The sequence below is a fragment of the Littorina saxatilis genome, linkage group LG2, assembly GCF_037325665.1.
Source record: "Littorina saxatilis isolate snail1 linkage group LG2, US_GU_Lsax_2.0, whole genome shotgun sequence".
NCBI classification, from domain to species: domain Eukaryota; kingdom Metazoa; phylum Mollusca; class Gastropoda; order Littorinimorpha; family Littorinidae; genus Littorina; species Littorina saxatilis.
Genome location: NC_090246.1, coordinates 15,227,230 through 15,253,918, shown reverse-complemented (window position 1 = coordinate 15,253,918; position 26,689 = coordinate 15,227,230). Strand labels below are relative to the sequence as shown.

Genomic DNA, 26,689 nt, shown 5'->3' with positions numbered 1-26,689 from the left:
CTAAAAACGTACTTAGGGTCAGTTGTATGAGTAAAGGAACCAGCATTGAGTCTATTGTTTTGTGCGAGAAGGAGAGTTGTTACAAAAATGACTTCTGTCAAGCACCTGTGCCTCGTCCAGAACTCGGCCCTCCAAACTTCCAATCCGAACTTTTGCGCAGTCCTTCTTTGGGACCACAGCGATGCGATAAAGCCTCAGTCACACGGCGTACCTGTCGCCAAGCAACTTGTCACTGACGTATCTTTAATTGATTAGTTCTGCTGGCAGGGAGCTTGGTTCTCTTCACTTCCCCTGCATTCCCATGTACAGGATCGATCTTTGTGGTGTTGATGAGTGACGTCATTGGCAGCCATCTTGGTTGCTTGCCTGGAAATCGATTTTCTCGCAGAGTTCTGGAAGAAAAGTTGGTAGGCCCGGCCGCGCTCTGCGCAGTTCCCGTTTCACCTTTGAACAGAGCGGACACCCGCGCTCGGTAGTTTGAACAGTAAAAACAAAATATTCCATAAGCAAACAGCACACTAGACCAACTGTGTGTGTTGCAGAGTTGTTGATTCTCTAAAAGAACTGCCCTCCTCACCTACCGTTGACCGAAGGCTGAAATTGAAGGTAAAAGTTTCTAAACTTTGACTGCCGCGATGTCGAATCGTCCTGGGAGCGCCCAGTCTCGAAACGCCTGGGTAAATGACTACGGCAATGATGGGATTCGAGACGAACCCGATCTGGTAGACAGCCAGTACATGGGAGGAAACAAGAATCGCAATGCTGCTAACACCTCTACTGTGGCGACTAAGTCCACTGCCAGAGGTGGTGGTGGTGGAAACTGTTTCGCCTCCATTGGTCGTGGCATCAGGTGTAAGTAGTTTACTGACTTTCATTGTGAAAAACACTGCTGTAAATTTGTTGGGTTGGTTTGCTTTCTTTTAGGAGCACAATACTTATGCAGATTTTGACTAAATTAATGTATTGTTGATGTGGTGCTGAAGTTGTAGGGTTATGGGTTGCGGGGTTTTCAAAGGGTGTATATGTTGTGGGATTGGGTCAGGAGGAAATGAACAGAAAGTGTGGGGAATAAACCTATTACAGTTTACACTGGTTAACTTTTTTTCAGTTAAGATTTATTACCACTGCCTTGTTCAGGCCTGGAAGTTTCTTTCTTTCTTTATTTGGTGTTTAATATCGTTTTCAACCACTAAGGTTATATTGCGACGGGGAAAGGGGGGAGATGGGATAGAGCCACTTGTCAATTGTTTCTTGTTCACAAAAGCACTAATCAAAAATTTGCTCCAGGGGCTTGCAACATAGTACAATGTATTACCTTACTGGGAGAATGCAAGTTTCCAGTACAAAGGACTTAACATTTCTTACATACTGCTTGACTAAAATCTTTACAAAAATTGACTATATTCTATACAAGAAACACTTAACAAGGGTAAAAAGAGAAAGAATCCATTAGTCGCCTCTTACGACATGCTGGGGAGCATCGGGGAAATTCTTCCCCCTAACCTGCGGGGGGAGGCCTGAAAGTGGCAAGTGTCTTACTCGCCATGGCGAGTAGAAACATGTATGTAACTGGTCAGTAGAAATATTCATCTACTCGCCAAATGCGAGTAAATTTGCTGAAACAAATTGTTTGTTTGGCTAGTAAAGTTTGCTCTCTGGCTAGTAAATTTTTAGAATCACTAGCTAAAGGTGAGTACACCATTTGTTGGACTTTCTGGGCTCTTTTCTTTCTTTGTGGTTATTACTTATTATTGGTATTACTGTGAGTGGGAATCACTGAATGCTGATGTCATATAATACATATATATATATTATTTTATATAATTTTTTTTTTCAATGAGATTTATTTCGATGGGTTGGCCAAGGATGACAAGATTATTATGTGATTGTGAATCATGATCTGTTCTTTGACAATATATCACTACATAGTACATGTATTCATTTAGATTTGTAGTTTTGTGCTAAAAAGAAATCATTGTTTCAGTATGCATAAGGATAATAATACATCATACATATTTTATATATATCTCATCTTATATATATTATATCAACGTCGTCATGGAATTTTGGCGTATCTCATTTTATATAGATTTTCAACAGAAGTCTAGAACTGATTATTTATATTATGAAATAGTGTTTATATTTGTACCTGTTGTTATGGATAGAAAAATAAAAGATAGTTAATTCCTGTATTGTCAATCGTAATTTAGAGAACATTTCTCATGAAAAATGATTTATTTTTTGAAGCACAAACACATCAAAATCACCAAGAATGGAGTTACGCCTGGATGTCAACAATATGATACTTTTTTATTTTAACTTTAAGCACTTAATATGACTTGTTCAACTGACTAAATTATTGTACATTATCACTTCAAAAACAGTGTTTGGCTTTGGGAAGAGCCTGTTTGTGAAAAGGCATTAATTGAGTAAATGAAAAACCAAAAAAGTATAAGTTTTTATTATTGAAAACAATGCTTATAAATTGATTGTGAAATAAGTTAGTAAATTAATTAACAAAGAGAAAGATATATATATATATATACTTTCAGCAAAAAAACAAATTGCAGTACTGCGTTTTGCCATTAAAGACAAATACAAAAATTAAAACTATTAGAACTTACACACCTCGTCCTGAATATCTTGCATATTTTCCCTCAGGTCGATTTTCAGGTAGATTTTCATGTATTACCTCGCCAAAGGCTTGGTAATACATGAAAATCGACCCTCGGGAAAATATGCAAGATAATCAGAACTCGGAGTGTGTAACCTATATATATTTCTTGTCTTTGGAGAGAACAAAAGTAAGGGAGGTAACTCCTCGAATAAATGAAGCAAATGACGCCACAGAGCAGGGGAAGTACATGTAACTTGAATTCACTAGTAATTAGTATGCCTTTAAAGTGTTATTTGAAGCTTTCTATTTTCTTCATGCCTACTAATTTTTTTGCGAGTGTGATAGGATTCATCTTTATTCTTAAAACTGTTTTTGGCATGTCACATAACAGCATAACTAATGTCTCAAATTACCTAAGATAAATGTGTATTTAACGACATGTTACCACCAATCACGGAAATTTTGAAGGTAATGCGTTGAGTAGGTATTGAAGTGTACTGTTTTTGTCTCATTGTCCGCTAAAACGGCTAAGTCCGCTAAAACGGCTAAAAGAACCCGCCTTTTTATGCGTATCTGCCTACTTTTTTATGACGCGTAGTATAGAATGAAAGTCTTAATTATAACGATATATGTCTGGGTCTTCACTGTACTTCAGGTTGACAATGACATGTCTTCATACTTTGTGAAGGTGTAAAATCAGGCGGGAATGTCTAAAACTAGTAAACGTTTTAACTATTTTAGTTGGGTAAGCACATTTGTGCCTGTGACAGAAGCTGGCGTTTTCATGTTTGTGTCAGAAATGACATCACCGGCAAATCTGGGTTTTTTGCTGATATTCTCAAAAGGGAAATAAAATCATCCTCATTTTCTTGTCTCGAAGAAGATGTCCTACGCATCACAACTTTAGCTAAACAACTATTTGTGCAGTTAGTTATCAGCTTGTTGCTATTTTCTGTGTTTGCAGAAGATATTGAAATAAAGTAAGTTTTCACATTCAGTTTTGTGTGGATATTTGTTTGCATGATTATATTTCACAAACTACGCCCTTTTGCCACAGGCACATTTACATAAATTTGCATCTAAACTTACAGCGATATGGGCGACTCGCCAGACGGAGGAGACCACGACCAACCGCGAGCTGTACGTCAAGACCACGCTGAGAGAGCTGATCATCTACATCGTCTTTCTCATCGTCATCTGTGTCAGTAAGTGTCTGGCTTGCTTTCATTCTTTTGTAAAGGTAATGATAAATTGCTATTGAGTACAATAGTGAAAGTATTGTGAATTAGTGGGATGATTATGATTATAAACAAGAGGCGAAGCCTTCAAGGCTCACGTAAGAAATAGACAAACAGTAAGACAAACTCAATCGCTCCGTCACACATACACACACACACACAGTAAGCATTGGTGACACTGTGCAAGAAAGCGAAACACTAGATCTAGATATGTCTGTCTGCATGTAGCCTACTTACAGGGACACGACTAAGAGTAATACCTAATATTGCTATTTCATATGTTACGTGGATTTCCATTGGTCAATTGGGCAAAACTGAGCTCATTGTAAAAGTGATATCGACGACATTTCCGTCGATATCAGTTTTGATATCGACGACCTCTTTATTGCTTCCCCACTTCAAAAACAAAAACACCTGAATTTAAAAACAAACAAATATATATGAAAATGTAATGATCCCAGAATTTAGTTGAGCAAGTGACTAAAGATTTTTTGAAAGAAAAGACATTTTTAAATACTGAAAAGTACAAAAAAAGAGTGAACAAAAAGAAATAATAATCAGAGGGAGGGATATGGAACAGCCAAAACTGAGACAAATACTTTTGTAATTTCTATACAGTAAATACAAAATGTCCAGAGAATTAGCAATATATCTAACATTGACTGACTGTGTGATGATATCTTCTGCCATTGGTCTGTTTCGACAGTGATATCAAAATCTCGACCTCCGGTCTCGATTTTGATATCACTGTCTCAACAGACCATAGCAGAAGATATCATCACACAGTCCGTCAATATTGGGTAATATTCTGGACTCGCAACGAAATATACAAACAAATGACAATGAACAACGTTTCGACCTAATGGTCTTCAACAGGTTAAAAAAAAAATGAAAACAACAATACAAATATCAAAACGACTTATCAGAGAAGATGATGTCCTCCAAGCGCAAAAGAAGGGGGAAGGGAGATAAATCAAAAAGAAAAATGAGCAATGAAAAATGAAACCAAAACGAAACAAATCAGAATAATAACGCTTGAAGGGCCTGAAGTTGAAAGAGAGAGAGAGAGAGAGAGAGAGAGAGTGTGTCAACAATACCTGCGACACGACTGCCAACTAGTCTCGGCCCGCTCAAAGTAACAATGACCGAGACTTTCAGTAATTCCTTCGCGTGACGTCTAACCCTCTTACGCCATAATGTGACGTCTTCAAATGACGAAATGTTAAAGTTTCTACCACAGACATACACACGCACGCACATACGTGCGTGTGACGTCTTCAAATGACGAAATGTTAAAGTTTCTATCACACACGCACGCACGCACGCACGCACAGACAGACAAAAGTTAGCATCGCATAGGCTACACTTACGTGAGCCAAAAACGGACAGCTAAAGATACAAACATAAGTAAATCAAAGTATTTGTATAATTTACAGTTGTGGCCTTAAAACCTCTTGACTCCCAGAACAATTTAGTTAATAAATTAAATAAAAACATCATAACATGCTAGGTATAAAGTTGTATAAGACCAAATATGAGAAAAGCAGTCTCCAGGGGAGGCAATCATCTTGCTGCACTTCAAAGGGCAACAGCAGTATTTTCCCTTGGCAGTGAATTGATTTCTTTCATCATCCAAAAAAACTACTTCATACCTATTGTGACTGTTAAGGGGTTACAGAAAGAGAGAAATCCAATACATGGACTGCACATTCACTTTATTTCTGCGCTTGCATTTTTAGTCGGCTAAGGCTGTGTGAAACTGAAAACAACTCATGTCCCACGTTTGATGCAGCTTACTAATGTGTTCGGATCAGCACTTTGATAAATTTTAAACAATGTAGATATGCGCAATGCAATTATAAGCTCCTGCTTTGCTTAGAATGTATGCAGTTAACTTTTCAGGGTTTTTTACAAGGGGGGTTCCACTGCATTGTCATTTCATTTGTTGTCGTCTTTTCTAGTCACGTTCGGCATGACGAGCACCACGATGTACTACTTCACCAAGGTGATGAGCGACCTGTTCCTGGACACGGCCAACACCGAGAACGGTGGAACCTTCCGCACTCTCACCAGTGTGGAGGACTTCTGGCGTGTAAGTCTTTATCACAGACACAGTATCATTCACAGAGAATTTTCTTGCAAAACCTTTGTTTAAACAAACAAATTTCCTTGGGGGGGGGGGGGGGGTGAAAGTATCTCCCCCTCACTCTCTCTCTCTCCCCTCTCTGTTTGTCTGTCTCTCTGTCCCCCCCCCCCCCTCTCTCTCTCTCTCCCCCCCTCTCTCCCCCCCCCCCTCTCTCTCTCCCCCTCCCTCTCCCCCCTCTGTTTGTCTGTCTCTCAGTCCCCCCCCTCCCTCTCTCTCTCTCTCTCTCTTTTACATTCCTACTTATTTTGTGAAAGCTCATAATCATATGTACTTTGATCATTAGGACACCTCATTAATTCATCATGACTTTGCTTTGGTAACAGTTCTCCAGAGGCCCCCTGGTTGACGGTCTGTACTGGGAGAAATGGTACAACAACGCCACCATGAACCCTGATGAGATGGGATACATCTACTATGAGAATAAGCTCCTCGGCGTTCCCCGTCTGCGACAGATCCGCGTCCACTCCAACTCTTGCCAGGTCCATGACGACTTCGAGAACTTCATCAATGTCTGCTTCGACTCGTACTCCGACTCCATTGAAGACACCGAACCATTCGGGGAGATACAGGACACGGAGTATACGGCGTATGTGTGATTTAAGATTCTTCTTCTTCTGTGTTCAATGTTCATGGCCGTCATATCCTCAGGTTAGTGGCTGCCACGAAGTCTGCGGTCTTTTGCAGTTCGGCAGCGGGTCCCCAGAGCTTGGTGTCTAGGATTTATGGTTTTTGTCTTTTGAGTTTAGCCACAGCGAGCGAAGTTTTGTGAAATGTTAGAGATAAGAAGAAAATGGGTTTCATTTGTGTGTATGTGTAAGATAATTAGGATCTTTTTGTACAGTTGAGGACTTTGGTTGCCTGTGGTATCGGATGTTCCATAATTAACTCAAACTGATGATTTCTAATAAACAGTATTACTTAGTCTGGTGCTTTGTTTACAGAATTTTTCTTATTGCATTAACATTAATTTCAGCTTTTTGTTTGTTTTTTGTGTGGGTATAATCAGTGTTTTTTTAATTTTTTATTAGCTTTATCTTCACATTTTGTTTGCTTGCAGCTAATAGTTAGTTGTATTCCTTGCAGTCAGAGCAGATCTAGGAGCTTCATCTTCTGTAAATGACAGTGCTTTGACCTTTATTCCATCTTCTCTAAATGACAGAGCTTTGATCGTTTCTTAATTTTCTCTAAATGACGGTGCTAACTTCTTTGATCGGTTTTACACTTGTGTTTCACAGTCTTTGCTGTCAGTCTCGGTGCATTTGTCACTCTGTGTATCTCTTTGCACAGTTGGCGGTACCAGTCAGAAAAGGCGCTGGGCGGCTCCTCCCACTGGGGACTGCTGAACACGTACAGCGGTGCGGGCAACATGCAGGACCTGCAGTCAAACAAGTCGGCCTCACTGGACATCCTGGACTATCTGTACGACAAGCTGTGGATCCGGCGAGGCACGCGCGCACTCTTCATGGACTTCACCGTCTACAACGCTAACATCAACCTCTTCTGTGTGGTCAGGTAGGGACGGTATCCGTAGCAGTGTTCTTTCTGTGTGGGCAATCTGTGTGCAGTATAGTGATACCTGCGACGAAAGGACACCCTTGGGACCAGTTAAAAGTGTCTCTACACTATACAGGTGGCCTACCATTACAGGTGTTCTTTGGTCAAGACGATAGACAAAGGCACTCCAAATGTGTCCTTTTATGGGAGGTGGCCACTCATCAGAGGGGCCTCACATTGCAGGTACCACTGTACATGTAATGTGAACATGTTCACATCTTTCTGCAGAGGTTTGCATGAGGGAATTTGGACAGCCGATACTTTAGATATTTTAGAATTAAGCATTCAGTGGGACCAAAATTCTGGCACAGTAGAACCCCCCTTTTAAGACCTCCAAAGAATATCTGGGAAAATCAGGTCTTAACAAGTCGCGTAAGGCGAAATTACTACATTTAGTCAAGCTGTGGAACTCGCAGAATGAAACTGAACGTAGTCCGCCGCTAGTGCAAAAGGCAGTGAAAGTGACGAGCCTGTTTGGCGCGGTAGCGGTTGCGCTGTGCATCATAGCACGCTTTACTGTACCTCTTCGTTTTAACTTTCTGAGCGTGTTTTTAATCCAAACATATCATATCTATATGTTTTTGGAATCAGGAACCGACAAGGAATAAGATGAAATAGTTTTTAAAACGATTTCGGAAATTTAATTTTAATCATAATTTTTATATTTTTAATTTTCAGAGCTTGTTTTTAATCCGAATATAGCATATTTATATGTTTTTGGAATCAGAACATGATGAAGAATAAAATAAAAGTAACTTTGGATCGTTTTATAAACAAATAATTTTAATTACAATTTTCAGATTTGTAATGACCAAAGTCATCAATTAATTTGTAAGCCTCCATGCTGAAATGCAATACCGAAGTCCGGCCTTCGTCGAAGATTGCTTGGCCAAAATTTCAATCAATTTGATTGAAAATTGAGGGTGTGACAGTGCCGCCTCAACTTTTACAAAAAGCCGGATATGACGTCATAAAATACATTTATCGAAAAAATGAAAAAAAAGTCTGGGGATATCATACCCAGGAACTCTCATGTAAAATTTCATAAAGATCGGTCCAGTAGTTTACTCTGAATCGCTCTACACACACACACACACACACACACATACACCACGACCCTCGTCTCGATTCCCCCTCTATGTTAAAACATTTAGTCAAAACTTGACTAAATGTAAAAAGGAGGGAGTCTTAAAAGAGGGGTGAATTTAGAGAGGTAATGAACAGAACATATGAGAACACAGGGTCCTAAAAGGGAGGGGGGGGGGTCTTAAATCTGGAGGCGGGGGGTTAAAAGGGGTTCCACTGTACCTTCTTTGTGGGCAATGCAGTACGTGTAATGTGAAAATGTTGACATCTTTCTGCAGAGGGTTGCATAAGGGAAGGTGTACAACCAGTAGTTGAGATGTAACAGAATTTAGCATCTTTTAACACCTCATCAAATCTGAGTATTTTTGGTCTTAGTCTTTAGATAGAGGTAAATTTAGTAACACTATGAAGAAAATGTCGTGAGTAAATAAGGTTATATAGTAGAGATTGTTTTATGATGGAGTGTCTTAAAGCAGACGTAGCACTGTAACAAGACATGTATAAGGTCAGCTACCAAGTTGTACTGTTCAGCAACACATTTGATCAGCTTTCTTTCACTGCCTTGAAGACTGGGTGATGAAGATCAGAACAAGTTTGAAAAACAGAAAGGTAAAAAAAAAAAAAGAGGAAGACATCAATCTTCTTCTTCGTACAACGGTTGTGTCAGAGAAGACATCAATCAATTTTATAGTATGAAAAAAAATGAAAAAATGAAAACAGAGGGAAGAGACAAGAAGTCCTTCAGTGTTATAATGTTCCTCTCGGAAAACTGTTGAATGAAAATGTATCTTACTGTGTGTGCGTTATCTGCAGACTGCTGGTGGAATTCCCTGCCACTGGAGGCGCCATCCCATCCTGGACATTCCGCACGGTGAAACTGATCCGCTACGTTACCATCGGCGACTACTTCGTGCTGGCCTGCGAAGCCATCTTCTGCCTCTTCATCCTCTACTACGGTGTGGAGGAAATCATCGAGGTAAGTTTCGCCCAAAAAAAACCATTGTGCATACCTTTCCTCTCTCTACCCACCGAACTCGGACATGGATTACATGATCTTTTCCGTACGCACTTGGGTCTTGTGCTTGAGTGTACCCATGAAGGAGAATAAGGCACTAGCGGGTCGGCACACAAGTTGACCTGGGAGATCAGAAAAATCTCCACCCTTAACCCACCAGGCGGCCGCAGGAGGTCCTAACATGGGGGGTCTTAAACGATATGTTCCATTGAACAGCATTGAACTGGTTGACCTTGCAGATCAAGAAGCACCGCTTTTCGTACTTCAAAAGCGTGTGGAACATCCTGGACATCCTGGTCATCATCATCTCCGTCGTCTGCGTGGCGTTCAACGTGTATCGGACCGTGGAAGTGGGAGACAAGCTGCAAGACCTGCTGAAAGATCCCAATAAGTTTGCAGACTTTGAGGCGCTCAGCTACTGGGAGACTCGCTTCTGCAATGCCATCGCCATCGCAACCTTCCTGGCATGGATCAAGGTAGGTTTTTGTGACTCTTGCCTGTTTTTATGTGGGACAGATTCTCTGTTTACAAGTTTTAATGGCTGTCTGCATTTTTTTTTAAATCAAGCATAAAATGAATGGGAAAATAATAGAAACCATCTGAGGAGTTGACCGTTTTCCTCCAGCATGAATTTGTATCTTTTTCGTCCGAAAATGACTGTACTTTTTTGTTTGTGACATATATGATAATATAGCTATTCTGATGGACACATTGGGGAATTCGGGGGCTGTGATTGGATGGTCTCACACATCCCTTTTTCGATCATCAAAGCATAGTGCTACGGAAGTCGGCCATTTTTGCCAATATCCAAAAGCATATTGGCAATAACAAAGACGCATGGTTCCGGTTTACCCATCTGTAACACACGATGTTTCAATCGACAACAGCATACACTGACAACTTGAAATTCTTCTCGGGAATGTTTTTCAGCTTTACAAATGTCGATAGCATACCCTTTTCTGCTAACTTCCCGATAAAACAGGACTAAACCAATTATTTTCTGTCCCTAAACACCACAAAATGCCGAAAGATGTAGTACAAACAGGGGAGTAAAACGGAACAGCCGTTTTTGTGTGCCTGTGTGAGCTCAGTTGCCGACTGACACAAACTTTCGCATTCGGCTTTTCTTATCTCGTAACTCCACACTAAATACCCCACTTCCCCTCTGAAGTATGGATGTACAACCCATGGCACTAACATACATGTAGTCGTTTATAACTGAGGTTGAAAAATTCGCTTCATGACGAGACAAGTATAAATGTCATTCACCCAAATTGAAAACTTCGCTGCCGTCTGCTCGCGTTGTTCGGATTAGCTGTTCTCTTCTCCTCCCCTTGTTGCATCCTAGTTCTTCAGTTGTTTCTAGTTTTCCGTTGATGTTGTGTTTTGGTCTTCTTCATAAGTAGTCTTGTTCAAAATTAAAAAAACTCAAACTTCTTTTTGTTGTATACGAATGAACTAATAAAAAGCTGTTTAACAGCTGTGTTGTCAAATCGAGGTTTTTTTCCAAAGTCAGTGTGGTGCCTGCGCAAAACTAATGCGCATAAGAAACGGCGTCTGCTATCAAAACCCGAGATCAACGCATCGACGCAAAAACTGTCATTTTGTAAGTTTGGAACAACAAATCAAGGTCAGAACAGCTATATAATCAATGTTGTATATTCAGCGTAGCAATAGGGTCCGATATTTAGACTCGAACATGTATAATGCGACTCGTCTTCGACTCGTCAGCATTATACTTGTCTCGTCTAAATATCGGACCCTATTGCTACGCTGAAAACACAATAGCTGTTACTATTTCCTTTTACATTTACTGAATAAACTGAAGTCTGGGCATGATGAAGAACCTAAAGATGTATGCCTAAAGGGATAAATGTCAAGATGACACTGCCAGATGTTGAAGACGGTGCATCAGCTCTGAATTGCATGCTTTCACGAACATTGCTTTACCAAGCAAATAGCAAAACAAATATTTGTTGGCATTTGAAATGCACTCAGGTTATATTAGGGTTTTGTCAGGTTATATATAATAGGTTTCATTTTCATTCAGTATTGTCTATAATCAAACATTCCACAAACTAACCTTTCTTGTTTGTTGTTTTTAAAGTTCATTCAGTATTTTATCTGTGAAATTTCTCTTTCTTGTTTGTTGTTTTGAAAGTTCACACAGTATTTTATCTGTGAAATTTCCCTGTGCAGATCTTCAAGTACATCAGCTTCAACAAGACCATGACCCAGCTGTCGTCCACCCTGGGTCGCTGCGCCAAGGACCTGGCCGGCTTCTTTGTCATGTTCATCATCATCTTCCTGGCCTTCACCCAGCTCGGCTACCTGCTCTTCGGCTCACAGGTCAAGGATTTCAGCACCTTCCAGAACGCCTTGTGAGTTCCTTGCACATTGGTTTTGTACTTGTGGGCATTCAGTAAGAAGAAAAGATGGGGGAAAAAAGTTGTTCATGTCGGAACCCAATCAAGCGATAAAAGGAATAAGTGCCCTGTGTGGAAGTCTGACAACAAGGAATAAGAGGATCAGTTTTAGGTAGTTCTGTGAGGTTACCCTAATAGAAATTCGGGCTGCTTTCTCACTGGGGAAAGCGATCCTCTATACAAAACGGCGCTACCATTTTTTTGTTTCTTCCTGCATGCGTGTATTTATGTTTCCAAGTCCTGAGACTTTTCTGTGAACTGGGCTTTATTATGGTGAGCATGATTGTATTTATGTTTCCAAGTCCTGAGACTTTCCTGTGAACTGGGCTTTATTATGGTGAGCATGATTGTATTTATGTTTCCAAGTCCTGAGACTTTCCTGTGAACTGGGCTTTATTATGGTGAGCATGATTGTATTTATGTTTCCAAGTCCTGAGACTTTCCTGTGAACTGGGCTTTATTATGGTGAGCATGATTGTATTTATGTTTCCAAGTCCTGAGACTTTCCTGTGAACTGGGCTTTATTATGGTGAGCATGATTGTATTTATGTTTCCAAGTCCTGAGACTTTTCTGTGAACTGGGGTTTATTATGGTGAGCATGATTGCACATGGGGTTGTTGGGACAACAAGGAGAGTCTGCACAAAGTCCTCTCTAGTAACAATGGCACTCTTTCCACAGCTTCACCCTGTTCCGTATCATCCTGGGCGACTTTGATTTCCACCAGCTTGAGACGGCCAACCGCATCCTGGGCCCCATCTTCTTCATGCTCTTCGTCTTCTTCGTCTTCTTCGTCCTCATCAACATGTTCCTGGCCATCATCAACGACACCTACTCCGAGGTCAAGTCCGACATGGCCAACCAGAAGAACGAGTTTGAGATCGCTGACTACTTCAAGAAGGTGGGTGTTGTTTGAGCACAGGATTAGCATATGAAATCAGTACAGGAGAACCCCCCTTTTAAGACCTCAAAATATCTGTGAAAATCGGGTCTTAAAAAGGAGGGAGTTTTAAAATGGGGTTAAATTTACTGAGATTATGAACAAAAAGTGAGAAAACAGGGTCTTAAAATGGAGGGAGTCTTAAATTGTGGGGTCTTAAAATAGGGGTTCCACTGTACTGTTAAACCTGCCTGGCAACCACCTCTCAGTAATGACCACCTGCTCTTAATGCCCACCCCAAAGAATCACTGACAAGGGTTTTTTCCTTTATAATTCACCTTTCTATAACGATCTATTTTGGTTCACATACTTACCATTTTACCTGTTAATTCTCAGAATCTAAATGACATTAAAACTTTGTATGATCAATGTTAGTGACTGTAATTCTTACCTAACTATTTTAGTTTGCTTTTTTTCTGGGTTCGATTAGAAGAGAAATGTTTTAGCCCTTACAGTCATTTTTTTCCGTTGATAAGTGTCAGTTGTTTTGAGACAAGATAAACGCAGTGAAAGTTTCTGTTTGGGGTGGGAGACAGGGTTCAAGAGCGGAAGCTCCTGTTGTGTTTTGGGGGACTTGAACCTGACGCGGTTGTGATGTGTGTGCAGGGCTACGCCAAGATGATGGACAAGCTGAACTTCAAGCGCGACAAGATTGTGGACATCCAGAAGGCCCTGCAGTCTGCTGACATCAACAACGACAAGCAGCTCGACTTCGACGAGTGGCGTCAGGACCTTAAAACGTAAGAATACTCACATATGAGAATTTTCAGACTTTTGGCTAAAATCAGACTTTTCTGTGAGCCCCATGGATACAAGTTCAGAGCAATTGTATGGTTCATGCCCAGAATTTCTACATTATGTGTGAGTCATAGATCATTTTCAGACTTTTTCATTCATCCCAGTTCCCATGTCTGAAGACTGAACAATCTATTTCCCAAGGTTGGGAATTCATCCTCATGTTGCAGTTCCAGTTGCACCCCTGATCTAAAAAAGAACACCGACTGTGGTTTTGTTGTGTTGCTGAAAATAGACTGAGCGTATTTTTCTGAGCCAGAAAACTAAATCTGTACTTTTTGCATTTCTGTCATTCTGTCTATGCAGGCATGTAATATGCACAAAAGCAGAATACTAAATCTGTACTTTTTGCAATTCTGTCTGTACAGACATGTAAATATGCACAAGACCAGAAAACTAAATCTCTACGTTTCTCCATTGTGTCTGTACAGACGTGGGTATGCTGATGGGGAGATCGAGGCCATGTTCGCTCGCTATGACGTGGATGGTGACCGTGTGCTGGACGAAGAAGAACAACGTCGCATGCAGGCTGACCTCTTTGAGCAAAAGGTATACATTGTCCGCATGTTGTCATAGCACACAGGGTGTTAGCAGGCAAGGCATTGTCGCAAATGCCAGACTTTAGAATGGCATAATTATGTATAGAGATAACAACTGTATCTGTTAGTACTATATCTGTTAGTACTATATTCAAAGAGACGCAAGCGCTCAGAATATAAACATGTGCAACAAGAGTCAGTAAGAGCTATGCGGAACCAGTCTCCTGGCACCTGAGAGAATAACAAGCATTAGAATAGACAAGACTGAGAGAATAACAAGCATTAGAATAGACAAGACTGAGAGAATAACAAGCATTAGAATAGACAAGACTGAGAGAATAACAAGCATTAGAATAGACAAGACTGAGAGAATAACAAGCATTAGAATAGACAAGACTGAGAGAATAACAAGCATTAGAATAGACAAGACTGAGAGAATAACAAGCATTAGAATAGACAAGACTGAGAGAATAACAAGCATTAGAATAGACAAGACTGAGAGAATAACAAGCATTAGAATAGACAAGACTGAGAGAATAACAAGCATTAGAATAGACAAGACTGAGAGAATAACAAGCATTAGAATAGACAAGAGACTTTCATCTTTAAAAGAATTAGAATTGAGACTTTGTGTCGCAGTTGTTTTGCCATTTTACTGGTAAAGCTCTGAAACTGTTTATGGGAACTGCCCTATGGCAAAGCTATTTATTATTATAACTATTATTTATGATTACTTGCAGGCTGCCCTGAACAAAGAGTACGACGAACTGGAAGGCAAGGGACGTCCCGGCACCGGCCGCCGCTCCAGCAGCCGCGTCAGCTTCGACGAAAGCGGCGAGGAAAGTGACGATGAAGGCAGCGGCACTAAGTCATCCCGCACAGGCCGCACAACCAATGGCGTGTCGTACGAAGAATTCACAGTACTGTCGAGAAGAGTCGATCGAATGGAGCATTCCATTGGCAGCATCGTTTCAAAGATCGACGCTGTGCTAGTCAAGCTTGAAGCCATGGAAAAAGCCAAGCTAAAGAGGAGGGAGACAATGGGAAAGATTCTCGACAGCATTACAGAGGTAGGTGCTGCTCCATAGAGAGAAAACGGGGATAGAGTTTAGAATCATGTCATGTCATATGAAGTCTTTTATCGCGCGCGTATCTCCAGACTCGGACTCAAAGCGCAGGGATCTATTTATGCCGTGTGAGATGGAATTTTTTTACACAATACATCACGCATTCACATCGACCAGCAGATCGCAGCCATTTCGGCGCATATCCTACTTTTCACGGCCTATTATTCCAAGTCACACGGGTATTTTGGTGGACATTTTTTATCTATGCCTAACCAATTTTGCCAGGAAAGACCCTTTTGTCAATCGTGGGATCTTTAACGTGCACACCCCAATGTAGTGTACACGAAGGGACCTCGGTTTTTCGTCTCATCCGAAAGACTAGCACTTGAACCCACCACCTAGGTTAGGAAAGGGGGGAGAAAATTGCTAACGCCCTGACCCAGGGTCGAACTCGCAACCTCTCGCTTCCGAGCGCAAGCGCGTTACCACTCGGCCACCCAGTCCGTCAGAAGTATGTCTTACGCTAGGATACTGGTCATAATAATATGGAGTTCTCCAAAAGCCTGTTATTATTATTGTGATCATTTTTATGCGCCTAATCTAGATATAGCCCTAGGCGCTTACATATTAATTTCTGCCGTTTGAAATGGAATTTTTTACAGACAGACAGACAAACAGACATTTTTTTACACACAATATATAACGCATTCACATCGGCCAGTAAAGCTCAGTAGCCTATTAGGCGAGCATTCACCTTTCACGGCCTTTATTCCAAGTCAAACGGGTATTTGGTGGACATTTTTATCTATGCCTATACAATTTTGCCAGGAAAGACCCTTTTGTCAATCGTGGGATCTTTAACGTGCACACCCCAATGTTGTGTACACGAAGGGACCTCGGTTTTTCGTCTCATCCGAAAGACTAGCACTTGAACCCACCACCTAGGTTAGGAAAGGGGGGAGAAAATTGCGGCCTGACCCAGGGTCGAACACGCAACCTCTCGCTTCCGAGCGCAAGTGCATTACCACTCGGCCACCCAGGCCATGATCCAGGGATTGTCTGCTCAAAGAAGTTAACATCTGGAGATATTTGTTATGTAGGCTTTCTTCTGTTGAGTCCCACAGTTTACCTTTCCACATTTTGGTAACAACGTTAATGTGCAATTCTCAACAAAAGAGGTGATTATAAGCTGAGAACTAAGTAACATTAAGGCAAGGGCAATGATAAAAAAAAACTTACCCCCAAATAAAGTTCAGTCAAACACAGCTCATCAATAGCAATGGTGTTAAGGCCAAACAAATATATGTTGGTTTAGGGTAACCCGACCGACCCTATTTTTTCCCGCCGACCCTAAAACTGTTTTTTCATTTCTCAAAACAAATAAAATTTAAAAAAACTGGCACATTTTGCAAACCATACCAAGACTAAAAATAAAAATTCACCTTTTTTAAAAAGCCGACCTACAGACCCTATTTTTTTTGGTCATGTTACCCTAAACCAACATTTGTTTTTTGTTTTTTTGGCCTAATCAGGGAAAAACAGCATTTCCGATCCTTTCTCTCAGTGTAGTTGCAATTGTTGCTGACCTTCCAGGAATCATCCTTAGCTGTCAGATTTGTAAATATCATCATATTTTGTCACGATTATAACATAACTTCATAATTCATATTTAGGCAGTTTTGCAGCAGAGAATCCATTCTATTGCTCTCAGTCACTTCCATAACGTGTGAAACAGAGGAGCAGAAGTCACATGAAAAAGCAACATAATTCTTAGAGTCTTGCAGTAGAGTTGCCTAACTGTCTTGACTTGAGCCCTTTTCAAATTCTTGTTTTTCTGAAAACTTTTAAAAAAATGAAGTACAGTGGTACCTGTGATGAAAGGACACCCTTGGGACTAACCCAAAGTGGCCCTACATTGCAGGTGGCCTTTCATGACAGGTGTATTTTAGTAGAGATAATAGACAAAAGGACAACAGAAGATGTCCTTTCATGGTAGGTGTCCTCTCACCGGAGGGGCCCTACCACTGTGTGCAATTTCTTATCATGGTGACGATTTGTTGGGTGCAGTCTGACGGGACGAGCGACGAAATGAAGCGAGAGCAGATGGAGAAATTGGTGAGAGAGGAGCTCGAGAGGTGGGACTCAGAAACCTCTGTTCCTCAAAGTGCCCGGGGGGCATCTCCCTCGGACAGCGGCAGCAAGAACGTTCGCGCACGCTCACAAAATGGAAACGTAAGTACCTAAAAGGTTTCTCTTATAGTTTCACTGGGAAGTGTGGCATCGGTTTTGGGTCTGCTCTGTTCACTGAATTGGAGTTTTGGGGCGGAAAGGTCCTTAACTTTGATCAGGGATTTTGGGTGGTAAGGTTTTGACTTTAATCAGGGATTTTGGTGGAAAGGTCTTCAACTTTAATCAGGTATTTATTTTTATGTGGAAAGGTCTTGAACATTCATCAGGGATTTTGGGGCTAATGTCTTTAACTTTGATCAGGGATTTTTTAGGTGGAAAGATCTTTGTTTGAATATTGGGAAGAACATTCTTTGCCTGGATTTAGTCAAAATGGAAGCCTAAGTACCTACACGATTTATTTCATAGTTTCACTTAAAGGTACTGAACTTGTCAAATCCAGGTGCACGGAGCCCTTGGGGCTTTTAGTCATACCTCAGGCAGCTATCCGTTAGAAGAACTACCAAGTTTCATTGACTTGCACCCAAAGAGTCAAGAACTGCGATTTTTTTACGAATTAATTTCGTACTCGGACCCGGCTGGTCTTGGCCTATTTTTGGATCTAAATTTAGATCAGGTAGATCACCACATCATGCACAAAAAGACACGTCACTAGCAAACTAAGTCAGACGTCATCAGGAGTTTGTGTAAAACAAAATGGAGGCCGGAATCACTCAGTTGATTCGAACTCCGACCAAACACCACGTAATAACTAGGTTAATTTATGCACTCGCGTGAACAAGAAACTGTCGAGCTTCACAGATGTTGTCGTTGGGTAGTTTTGGGTTTGTTTTACTACCATAGGAGGATTTTTGAACTGTAAATGCACTCAGCTGCAACAAAAACGCAAAACGAAGGCTGTGAGCTGCACTGTGCCCTTAAGGGCAGGTGGGCCAGTGCAAAATTGACCAAATCGTTCAAAACACTGTTTTGGGTATTTTAGCAGATTTTGTTTCCATAACATACCTATCATCCATGTGTGTCGGTGTTTTTGTCAAAAGTGTCCTATTTATCTGTCAATAAAGACAAAATGTGAACATGTGTGGCATTGATTGTCTTCTGTAGTCGATATTCCCCCGCCAAAAAATGTCTCATTTCAAAGGCTAGTTACGGCTTTGTCCTCAGCAAAACAGTGCATTCACGACATACGAAACTGCGCAGCAGCTCTTGACCTATAACATGACATCAGTGTTTTGATGAATGTTCCATTCACTCAGCCACTTGTCCGTTGCAAAGGCAGCAATCGTAATCGAACGGAAATGTCCTTATTTGGAAGGTACTCGACATCCATTGGTTCGTTTCATAAACCGAAATCGGGAACCAGTTTACTTTGTGAGTGCGCATGCTCAGCTTACGAATTTTGCATACGGAAACTACCGAAGAGACTCTCGGCCATGACGGGAACACCCGAAGTTCACTCGGTTTTACAACATCCTGGTTACACATCAAACGATCGGTGACAACCGAAAGCGAATTTTTCCTTGAGAAACAACCTTTGATACGATAACAATGGCTCGAAATAAGAAAGAGGACAATGTCTTTATTAGTTCGGTTAGCAACAACAAGTAGTTCCGCTGGTACTAGGCCAAAGTTTGGATTCTGTCGGTGTTTTCGATACAGAGGAAAGCTTTGATCTCCACGCAGATCCACAGGTCGCCATTTCCGAACACGCCATGCAGCACACTTTTTACGTCTCGGCACTGGCTTGCTTTGCGCTGAATTTGAGTCAGTTTCTGTGCAGTATCTCCTCGACAAGCAAGTTGAGCATTTGCTAAGCAAAAAAACAAAAACAGGAGAAAGTATCCAACATCAGTCAGATTATCGGTAATGTTTGCTGGGCCTGCCATTTCCCGAACGAAACTGGATCAGCAACTGTTTGTATCAATCTGCACTTTCGTAAATTCCGTCACTGTCTTGACGAACTGTGTCATTTTCTTCACCGCGATACACAGTTCATTGCGAAGAGCTTCCTCAGTAAATCGTTCAGATTCCACGTACGATTTGTTGTCAAAAAACAACTCAAACGAAAGTTTCAAACTCATCATCCTCCATCTTGCTTGTCGAAGTACCAAAGTACTGTATCGATGTAAAAACAAAAGCAGAAAACTTCGAGGAAACCAACAAATCGACGAGATAACGGAAGGAAATAAGTCTCGTTCTAGCTCAAGTAAGTTACCGTTAAAAATACCGTTATTCTCGCATGCAAATACAAACGAGAATCGGGTCATTGATACACGTTTAGCGCTGGGGCAATATCCCCATGCTGGTTGACAGAGGGAAAGAAGGGATGGACGCATAAATTCTCTGCTGGCGTGCTAAAGGCTAAGTAGTTTGCAATTCAAATAAACTAAGCTGTTCATTCATAACACAGTTTTGTCCTTGTGTGTCTGTTTCAATAGTGTTTCTGTGGTGTTCAATCTTCAATGTCGTTTTTCTCAGTTCAGCCATTTTGCCTACGGTAACGTCTTGGGTTACGCGATTTCTCTGGCTGTAATTTAGCTAGAGCAATATTTTCTTTTGTAGTTTGTGCAGAATATAACATTCTGGGGGATTACGAAGGGATTTTGCTGAAATTTTATTATAGTCATATCCAGATTATTTCAAAAAATAATTTCGCAAGCGTTACCCTAAAGTTTGACAGTTGTAACAAAGAAGTGTTCCTAACTCCAAATATAAATATAATAAACAAGATCTGCTTCGTAATCCCCTAGAGCATACCCAGAAGGATAAAATAAAACAATAATTAGAAGTGTGACAATCACATCTGATGAAAATCCGTGTATCTCCTGTACTCCACTTTTGTCTGTATTTTGACTGTTTTTGTCGCGTAAAACAAAAACCAGCAACCGAAAATACAAAAAGTGACTATTCTTTGTCATCATTTGTTCATTTCTTTCATAAAATAACATTCAGACACAATAAAACATTCAAAATTAAAAAAAAGGTAGTGCACTGGCCCACCTCCCCTTAAGAAGTTTTGCATTGGTTTTGGATATGCTTCATTCAGTAGATAAGAGTTTGGGACAGGAGGGTCTTTATAACCTTAAGTTCAATCAGTTGGAAGGAACGTTCTAGGCCTGGTTCTGGTTTAGATGGAGGTGCAAATACCTGGTTTCTTCTTGCATAGTTTTACTGGGGAAGTGTTGCATTAGTTTTGGGTCTTTTTCATTCACTAGATGGATGTTTCGGGCGAAAAGGTCTTGAAGTTGGGAGTTTTTATATGTATCAAATCTAAATAGAGGGCTTGTGTATCACATCAGTCATGATTGAATCAATACAGGTGGGAAAAGAAAAGCCTGTCAAGTTTCTATATCTTGCTGTGTAATCTGCTAAACACTCACTGTTAGTTTGTCTTTTGTGTTTCCTTCATGTTTTCTGCAATAAAACTAACTTTTCTGCCATAAACTGACTCTTTGTTTCTTTACCTTTGTCTTTTCAAGCAATCTTCGGAGGCTTAGAGGTAACTTTTGTCAGAATGTGTATTTGTTGATTGCTTTATATTGGTGTGTCCGCCTTGCTTTATTGTGCGAATGTGAAGGAAGGGAGACAACTTTGTGCTGTGGACTGTGTACCTGTGAAAAATGCTTGTTATAATTTGCACAGCAATTGTGGTTTGTGTTCTTTTCTGTTGTTATTGTTATGAACGCTTTCATCATTTTTGTGAAAAACATCAAACATGAATTATCAAATGTAATTAATTTTAACATACATGTATCAGTAGTCTTTTGTATTGATAACAGTCGTGCTTCAGTATTTTTGATTTCTTATTTTTATATTATTTATTCTTTTTCTTTTTCTTTTTTTCTTTAGTGTTCATTTATAACTGAAAGTATTCTTGCTATCAGACCTTTTCTCTGACAGACTGTATACAATTGTCAGATGAAAATACATATTATTGGTGTCCTTTTTACATTTAGTCAAGTTTTGACTAAATATTTTAACGTAGAGGGGGGAATCGAGATGAGGGTGTGGTGTGTGTATGTGTGTGTGTGTGTGTGTGTGTGTGTGTGTGTATGTGTGTGTGTGTGTGTGTGTGTGTGTGTAGAGCGATTTAGAGAAAACTACTGGACCGATCTTCATGAAGTTTTACATGGGAGTTCCTGGGTATGATATCCCCAGACGTTTTTTTCATTTTTGTTTTATAAATGTCTGATGACGTCATATCCAGCTTTTCGTGAAAGTTGAGGCGGCACTGTCGCGCTCTCATTTTAAACCAAATTTGTTGAAATTTTGGTCAAGTAATCTTCGACGACGCCAGGACTTTGGTATTGCATTTCAGCTTGGAGGCTTACAAATTAATTAATGAGTTTGCTCATTAAAGTTGTCATTAAAATCGATTTTTCGCAAACAGATTTAAAATTGATTGCATCGTATTCTTCATCACATTCTGAATCGAAAAATATATACATATGTCATGTTTACTCTTAAAATGTGATCACAATTAACGAAAATAGATTAATTAGTCTTACGATTAAAATTTAAGAAATCGATCCAAAAATGATTTCATCTTATTCTTTATCGTTTCCTGATTCCAAAAACATATAGATATGATAGGTTGTATTCAAAATAAGCTCAGAAAGTTAACACGAATACAGAAAAGCGCGCTTTCCTGCTAAGCACAATACGCTACCGCGCTATTCTGGCGTGTGCATATCACTGCGTTTTGCACGTGGGAGGTGAGCGATTTCCTTCTCGCGGGGATTGACGAAGCTGTACTGTCTTGGTGAAAAAAATACAGTGCGTTTAGTTTCATTCCGTGAGTTCGACAGCTTGACTAAATGTAGTGATTTCGCCTTACGCGACTTGTTTTTATATCAGTTCTCCCTCTCCGTCACATCTCTGTCATATGAAATGAATAAACTTATATGTGTAAACTTGAATAACGTGCTCATCTTTATGTTTCTTTCTCCTTTTTTTTTTTTTTACTTCAAATATATTAGTTTTAAACCACTGTAAGGTGTAATAGATAAATCAGTCCAACGTTTTACAGATCTTTTTTTTTTAAGTGTTAGCAAGAGTTAGTTTTTATTCTTTTTAGTAAAGGCTATTTGTGTATTTTAGTGTATGTTTTTTCTGCCTTACTTTTTATCAGAAACATAGGAAGCTTAGATCATGTATTAGTTTGTGTTTTTGTTGTTTGTGTTTTTTAAGCCAAGTATTGTTACTGTGTTTCATGAAAAAGTTATTTATTAGTGTTTTGAGGCAGTGTTGAAAGAAGTTGTAACTGATTTTTAGTAAGACAGAATAAAAATTCTAGTCTAAAAAAAAGTTCTAAGCATGGCTTTGGCTTCAAGTTAAATGCTGTTTTGGGCTGAACTCATATATGTGGTCATAACGTTCAACATCTGCTTATGGCAAATTGGATGTTAAAAACAAAATCAAAAAAATCAACAAAGCCATAGGCATGCAATAACACACCACAACAAAGTACAGTGTTAAACTGTGCAGTTACTGTTGCTGTTTTTTAATTTGCAGAACTTGCATGAGTGGAGATATATTTTGGATGTTTTAATTTGCTGTGAAGAAAACAGTATTGTAAGAATCACTGATAAATGTAACAAACAGAACTAACCGTACAAAAGCTCATTTGGGTCAATGTAAAACAGAAGCAAAACAAACAGCAACAGCCAAAAAACTTGTTTGAAAACAATGAAATTCTTTTCTGTGTTTACAATACAATACAACTTTATTATCTGAATGTGGTATGCAAACAGAAATGTGTGCTTTGGTTAGACAATGTATGTCACTCAGTATCAAGAACATTTTGCAAGAGTCCTTGTTAGGATCTGATTCTATTATTCAGTGACCTTCCTGTTTTCTTTCATGCAAATGGGATGCAGAGGTCATTTGATGCTGAGGCTTTCAGATTGATTTCTTCAAGTGTTAATGCTGTGGCATGCATCCATCTGTCAACTTGAGTTTTTGTGACAGAGAAAAGTATTTTGGATGTTTCAACTAGTTTGCCAAATTGTTATTGTTGTGTTGCACGTGCTGTACTGTGAACTTAATTCTCTGTAAAATGGACTCTTACAACATGCAGAGCTGCTAATTACTATGGTTTTGGAGTAGCATGTTACAAAATTGCACCCATTGCTACGATGTTATGCTACCAAAACAAAACAAATAAATGATCACAAAGAAAGCAAACAAATTCACACACTTTTGGGAAACCAAATTTCTTCGTATCCAGAGACGCAGTCAGGTTGGCAGCTTTGAACATGTTTGCAAGTTGTTGTGGTTTTATAAGAAATAAATATTTGTTATGAATTTTCTTTTTTTTCTTTTCAGCAAAGACAGTGTTACTGACTCTGGTTTTGTGTGTGCGCAGGACAGAGAGGGTGCGCTGTTTGATATTGATGACTTTTTGACAAGTACCATGTAAGTGTCTGACAACGCAAGTCTGACACCGCCACCGGACGTCCCTTCTGCAACCATTCCAGACACTCTGTGTTGTTTATGATCTACTTCACCCGGATTTTTGTTTTCTGTGTGTAGTGCTTTCTACGCAGCTATTCTACATATAACCACAGACTGTTGATCTTCACACAAACTCTTGAGGAAAAAAAGATTTTTTTCTGATTTCAAAGTAAGGAAACCTTCTCCTTGCTACAAAATGGACCAAAGGAATAACAAATGTGTTTTAACAAAAAAATGTAATTATGGGGTAAAATCTCACCATGTAATGCAAAGTCATTTGGTAAAAAAAAAAAAAAAGGATGGTGATGACTTTGGTCAGTTACATGTGAACGGTGAAGAAGAAGAAGGTCCGTTGCTATCTTTTGATAAAAAAAACTGCTTAAGATTCCAGTGCTTGTGGAAAGCATGCAGGGTAAAGAAAAAAGAACATTTGTATGAAATCAAGAATTATTTTTTACAAATTATCAGAACTGCTGATGTGGACCTTTTTTTCCATACCTTCCTTACAAAAAATCGAAGATCACACAAGTTATGAATCTCACAAAGCTGCTGCTGTTGAATCAGAAAAGTTGTATTGATGTTGTCTTCTTATGATAACTTTGTTAACTTTTGTTAAAAATTGTGTTGTTGCTTTCATTTTGAATTATACGTAAGTGGATAACATTGAGGAGTGATGGGTAAGAAAGGTGTTGTCTTGTCAGAGGAAAACCACTATTTGTTGATATATAACTGTTGGAAGAAATTCTCTTTGTAGGATTGAATTTGAGCAATTTAACTGGCCAGTACTTCAAGAATGTAAAATTGTGCTTTTTTCTGTTTTAGAGTTTGATCTCATTGTTAGTGGTATTGGAAGAAGTACTTTTATCTAATTAATTTTTATTTATTTTTATAATATTTTTTTGTTTAGCATTTGGAGTTCAAATTCATGGGAATTCTCTTTGGATAAAAAATTGAAATTAGAATGCATTTCTGTTGTATACAATTGCAAAAGGGCTCAAAAACTGACCAATATTGTGTTAACTTGTTTTCATAAATACGTTTAGTTACAAATTGTTATTGCTATGGATTTATGATGAGGGTACAGCATGCTTGTTTTCATTGTTCCCCACAGTGCTGTTCAATAACTGATGTACGCGGTTATTACTGCAGTTTGGATATTTTGATCTGTTTGTATTCTTTTGTGATTGAGAATATATTTGACATATGTACAACCCTAGTGCTGTAGAAGCTAGTCATCAAAGCATATGTTAGTTTTTGTGTTTCTGCCCTGTTCTTTTTTTCTACAGAGAATTCGTTCTTTTTTGTTTCTCTCAGTTAAAAGACAAATAGAAAAAGAAGGTGAAGAGGGTTTCTTTGTTAATGTTTACTTCTAGTCAATCCGTCCAAATCGTCAGTATTATGATCGGTGGTTTATTTTTGATGGTCAAGTTTTCATCAGAAGTCTCAAGTTTTCATGGGAAGTTCAGTCAGTTAAACACAGAGCTGTTTGCTATCCCTTTTGGGTTTTTTAATGCAGAAAATATTGAAGATTGTCTCAGGACAAGACATCACATCAGAGTGGTAAAAGGCGATGTTGTTGTTTTCGTAGATTTGTCTTTAATTTATATTTGAAGTTACGTTTACATGATTGCATCTGATGACAGACTCTGTGGAGAAAAAAACACCTGATCAAACTGGAAAAACACTGCACCAAAAGCACTGCTGTGGTGTAGGTTCTCTTCAAAAGCACAGTTTGAACTGTAATAGTTCTGTCATATATTTCCTGAGCAGCCTCAAAGGAACACTTGCCAGGATGCATGCAAGCGTTTACAATTTCTTGTTCTTTGTGAGCGTTTATTACTTTTAATCTTAATGTTTTTGAATATGTTTACACCTTTTTGTAGCAATTGTTTTTATTTGAAACAAGCTTTGACAAGCAGTGACATTTGTCTGGTAAAGACAGAACGGTGGAGCCGTGTCAAAACCATACACTAATTGTGTAAGAGATAATGAATGGCATGTCTGTAAAAGATTGGTGCCCGTGGTACATCTTCAAAAGATCAGTGCATGATATTTCTTTTTTTATGGCTAGACTGTGTTTTGGTTAGTCACACTCACTTTTGTTACATAGTTGATTCTGTGATACAAAATATTAAATCATGAAAAACAGATCAATATTTGAAGTTTGCAGTGGAGTATTTTCTTATAAATTCATTTTTTCTGTGTTTCACAACAATCAACAAACAAAAACTGTAGGTGGAGTTAAAAACACGAAATGTCTCGATTACCATTCAAGTGTCACTGTTTATTCCAAAGTGCTTTTGCATACCGAATTTCCTTGTCTACAGCAAAAATGATTAATTATCATCGTCCGTCCATTGACTTAAACAATTTATAAACACAGTAATGATTGGCTGTGTGCAAAACCTCAACCGTCCATTGTTAAAAGGGAAGTATTTTATTGTGGCAAATTTAAACTGCTGAACTGTGATGAATTTTTGATACTCTTGCAGGTTGTCAAACCACAATTTGTGAAAATAAAAATACCTATACCCGTTGCTACTGCGAGTTTTTAGTGTTGTGTGCTCTTGCATACACAGTGTTGTATTTATTTTTGTTTTGCATTAAAGTGTGTTGCAAAGAAA

The 26,689-nt window shown here is 39.3% G+C and overlaps 1 protein-coding gene across 1 annotated transcript; it reads left to right on the top strand.

Moving 5' to 3' along the window:
- Positions 1–229: 229 nt before the first annotated feature.
- Positions 230–26,689, top strand: LOC138958303 (polycystin-2-like). Its single transcript, XM_070329413.1, has 15 exons — positions 230–852; positions 3,709–3,822; positions 5,817–5,947; positions 6,325–6,587; positions 7,289–7,513; positions 9,455–9,617; positions 9,896–10,132; positions 11,856–12,037; positions 12,763–12,982; positions 13,628–13,761; positions 14,248–14,365; positions 15,096–15,425; positions 17,490–17,654; positions 21,089–21,108; positions 23,977–26,689. Exons 1-14 carry the CDS (start codon positions 636–638, stop codon positions 21,104–21,106), a joined length of 2,517 nt encoding a protein of 838 aa, XP_070185514.1. The 5' UTR covers positions 230–635; the 3' UTR covers positions 21,107–21,108; positions 23,977–26,689.

Coding starts and splice junctions, on each gene's coding strand:
- LOC138958303 (XM_070329413.1), top strand. CDS start 636: ATGTCGAATCGTCCTGGGAGCGCCCAGTCTCGAAACGCCTGGGTAAAT. Junction 12,983..13,627: donor TCGCTGACTACTTCAAGAAG/GTGGGTGTTGTT, acceptor ATGTGTGTGCAG/GGCTACGCCAAGATGATGGA. Junction 13,762..14,247: donor TGGCGTCAGGACCTTAAAAC/GTAAGAATACTC, acceptor GTGTCTGTACAG/ACGTGGGTATGCTGATGGGG.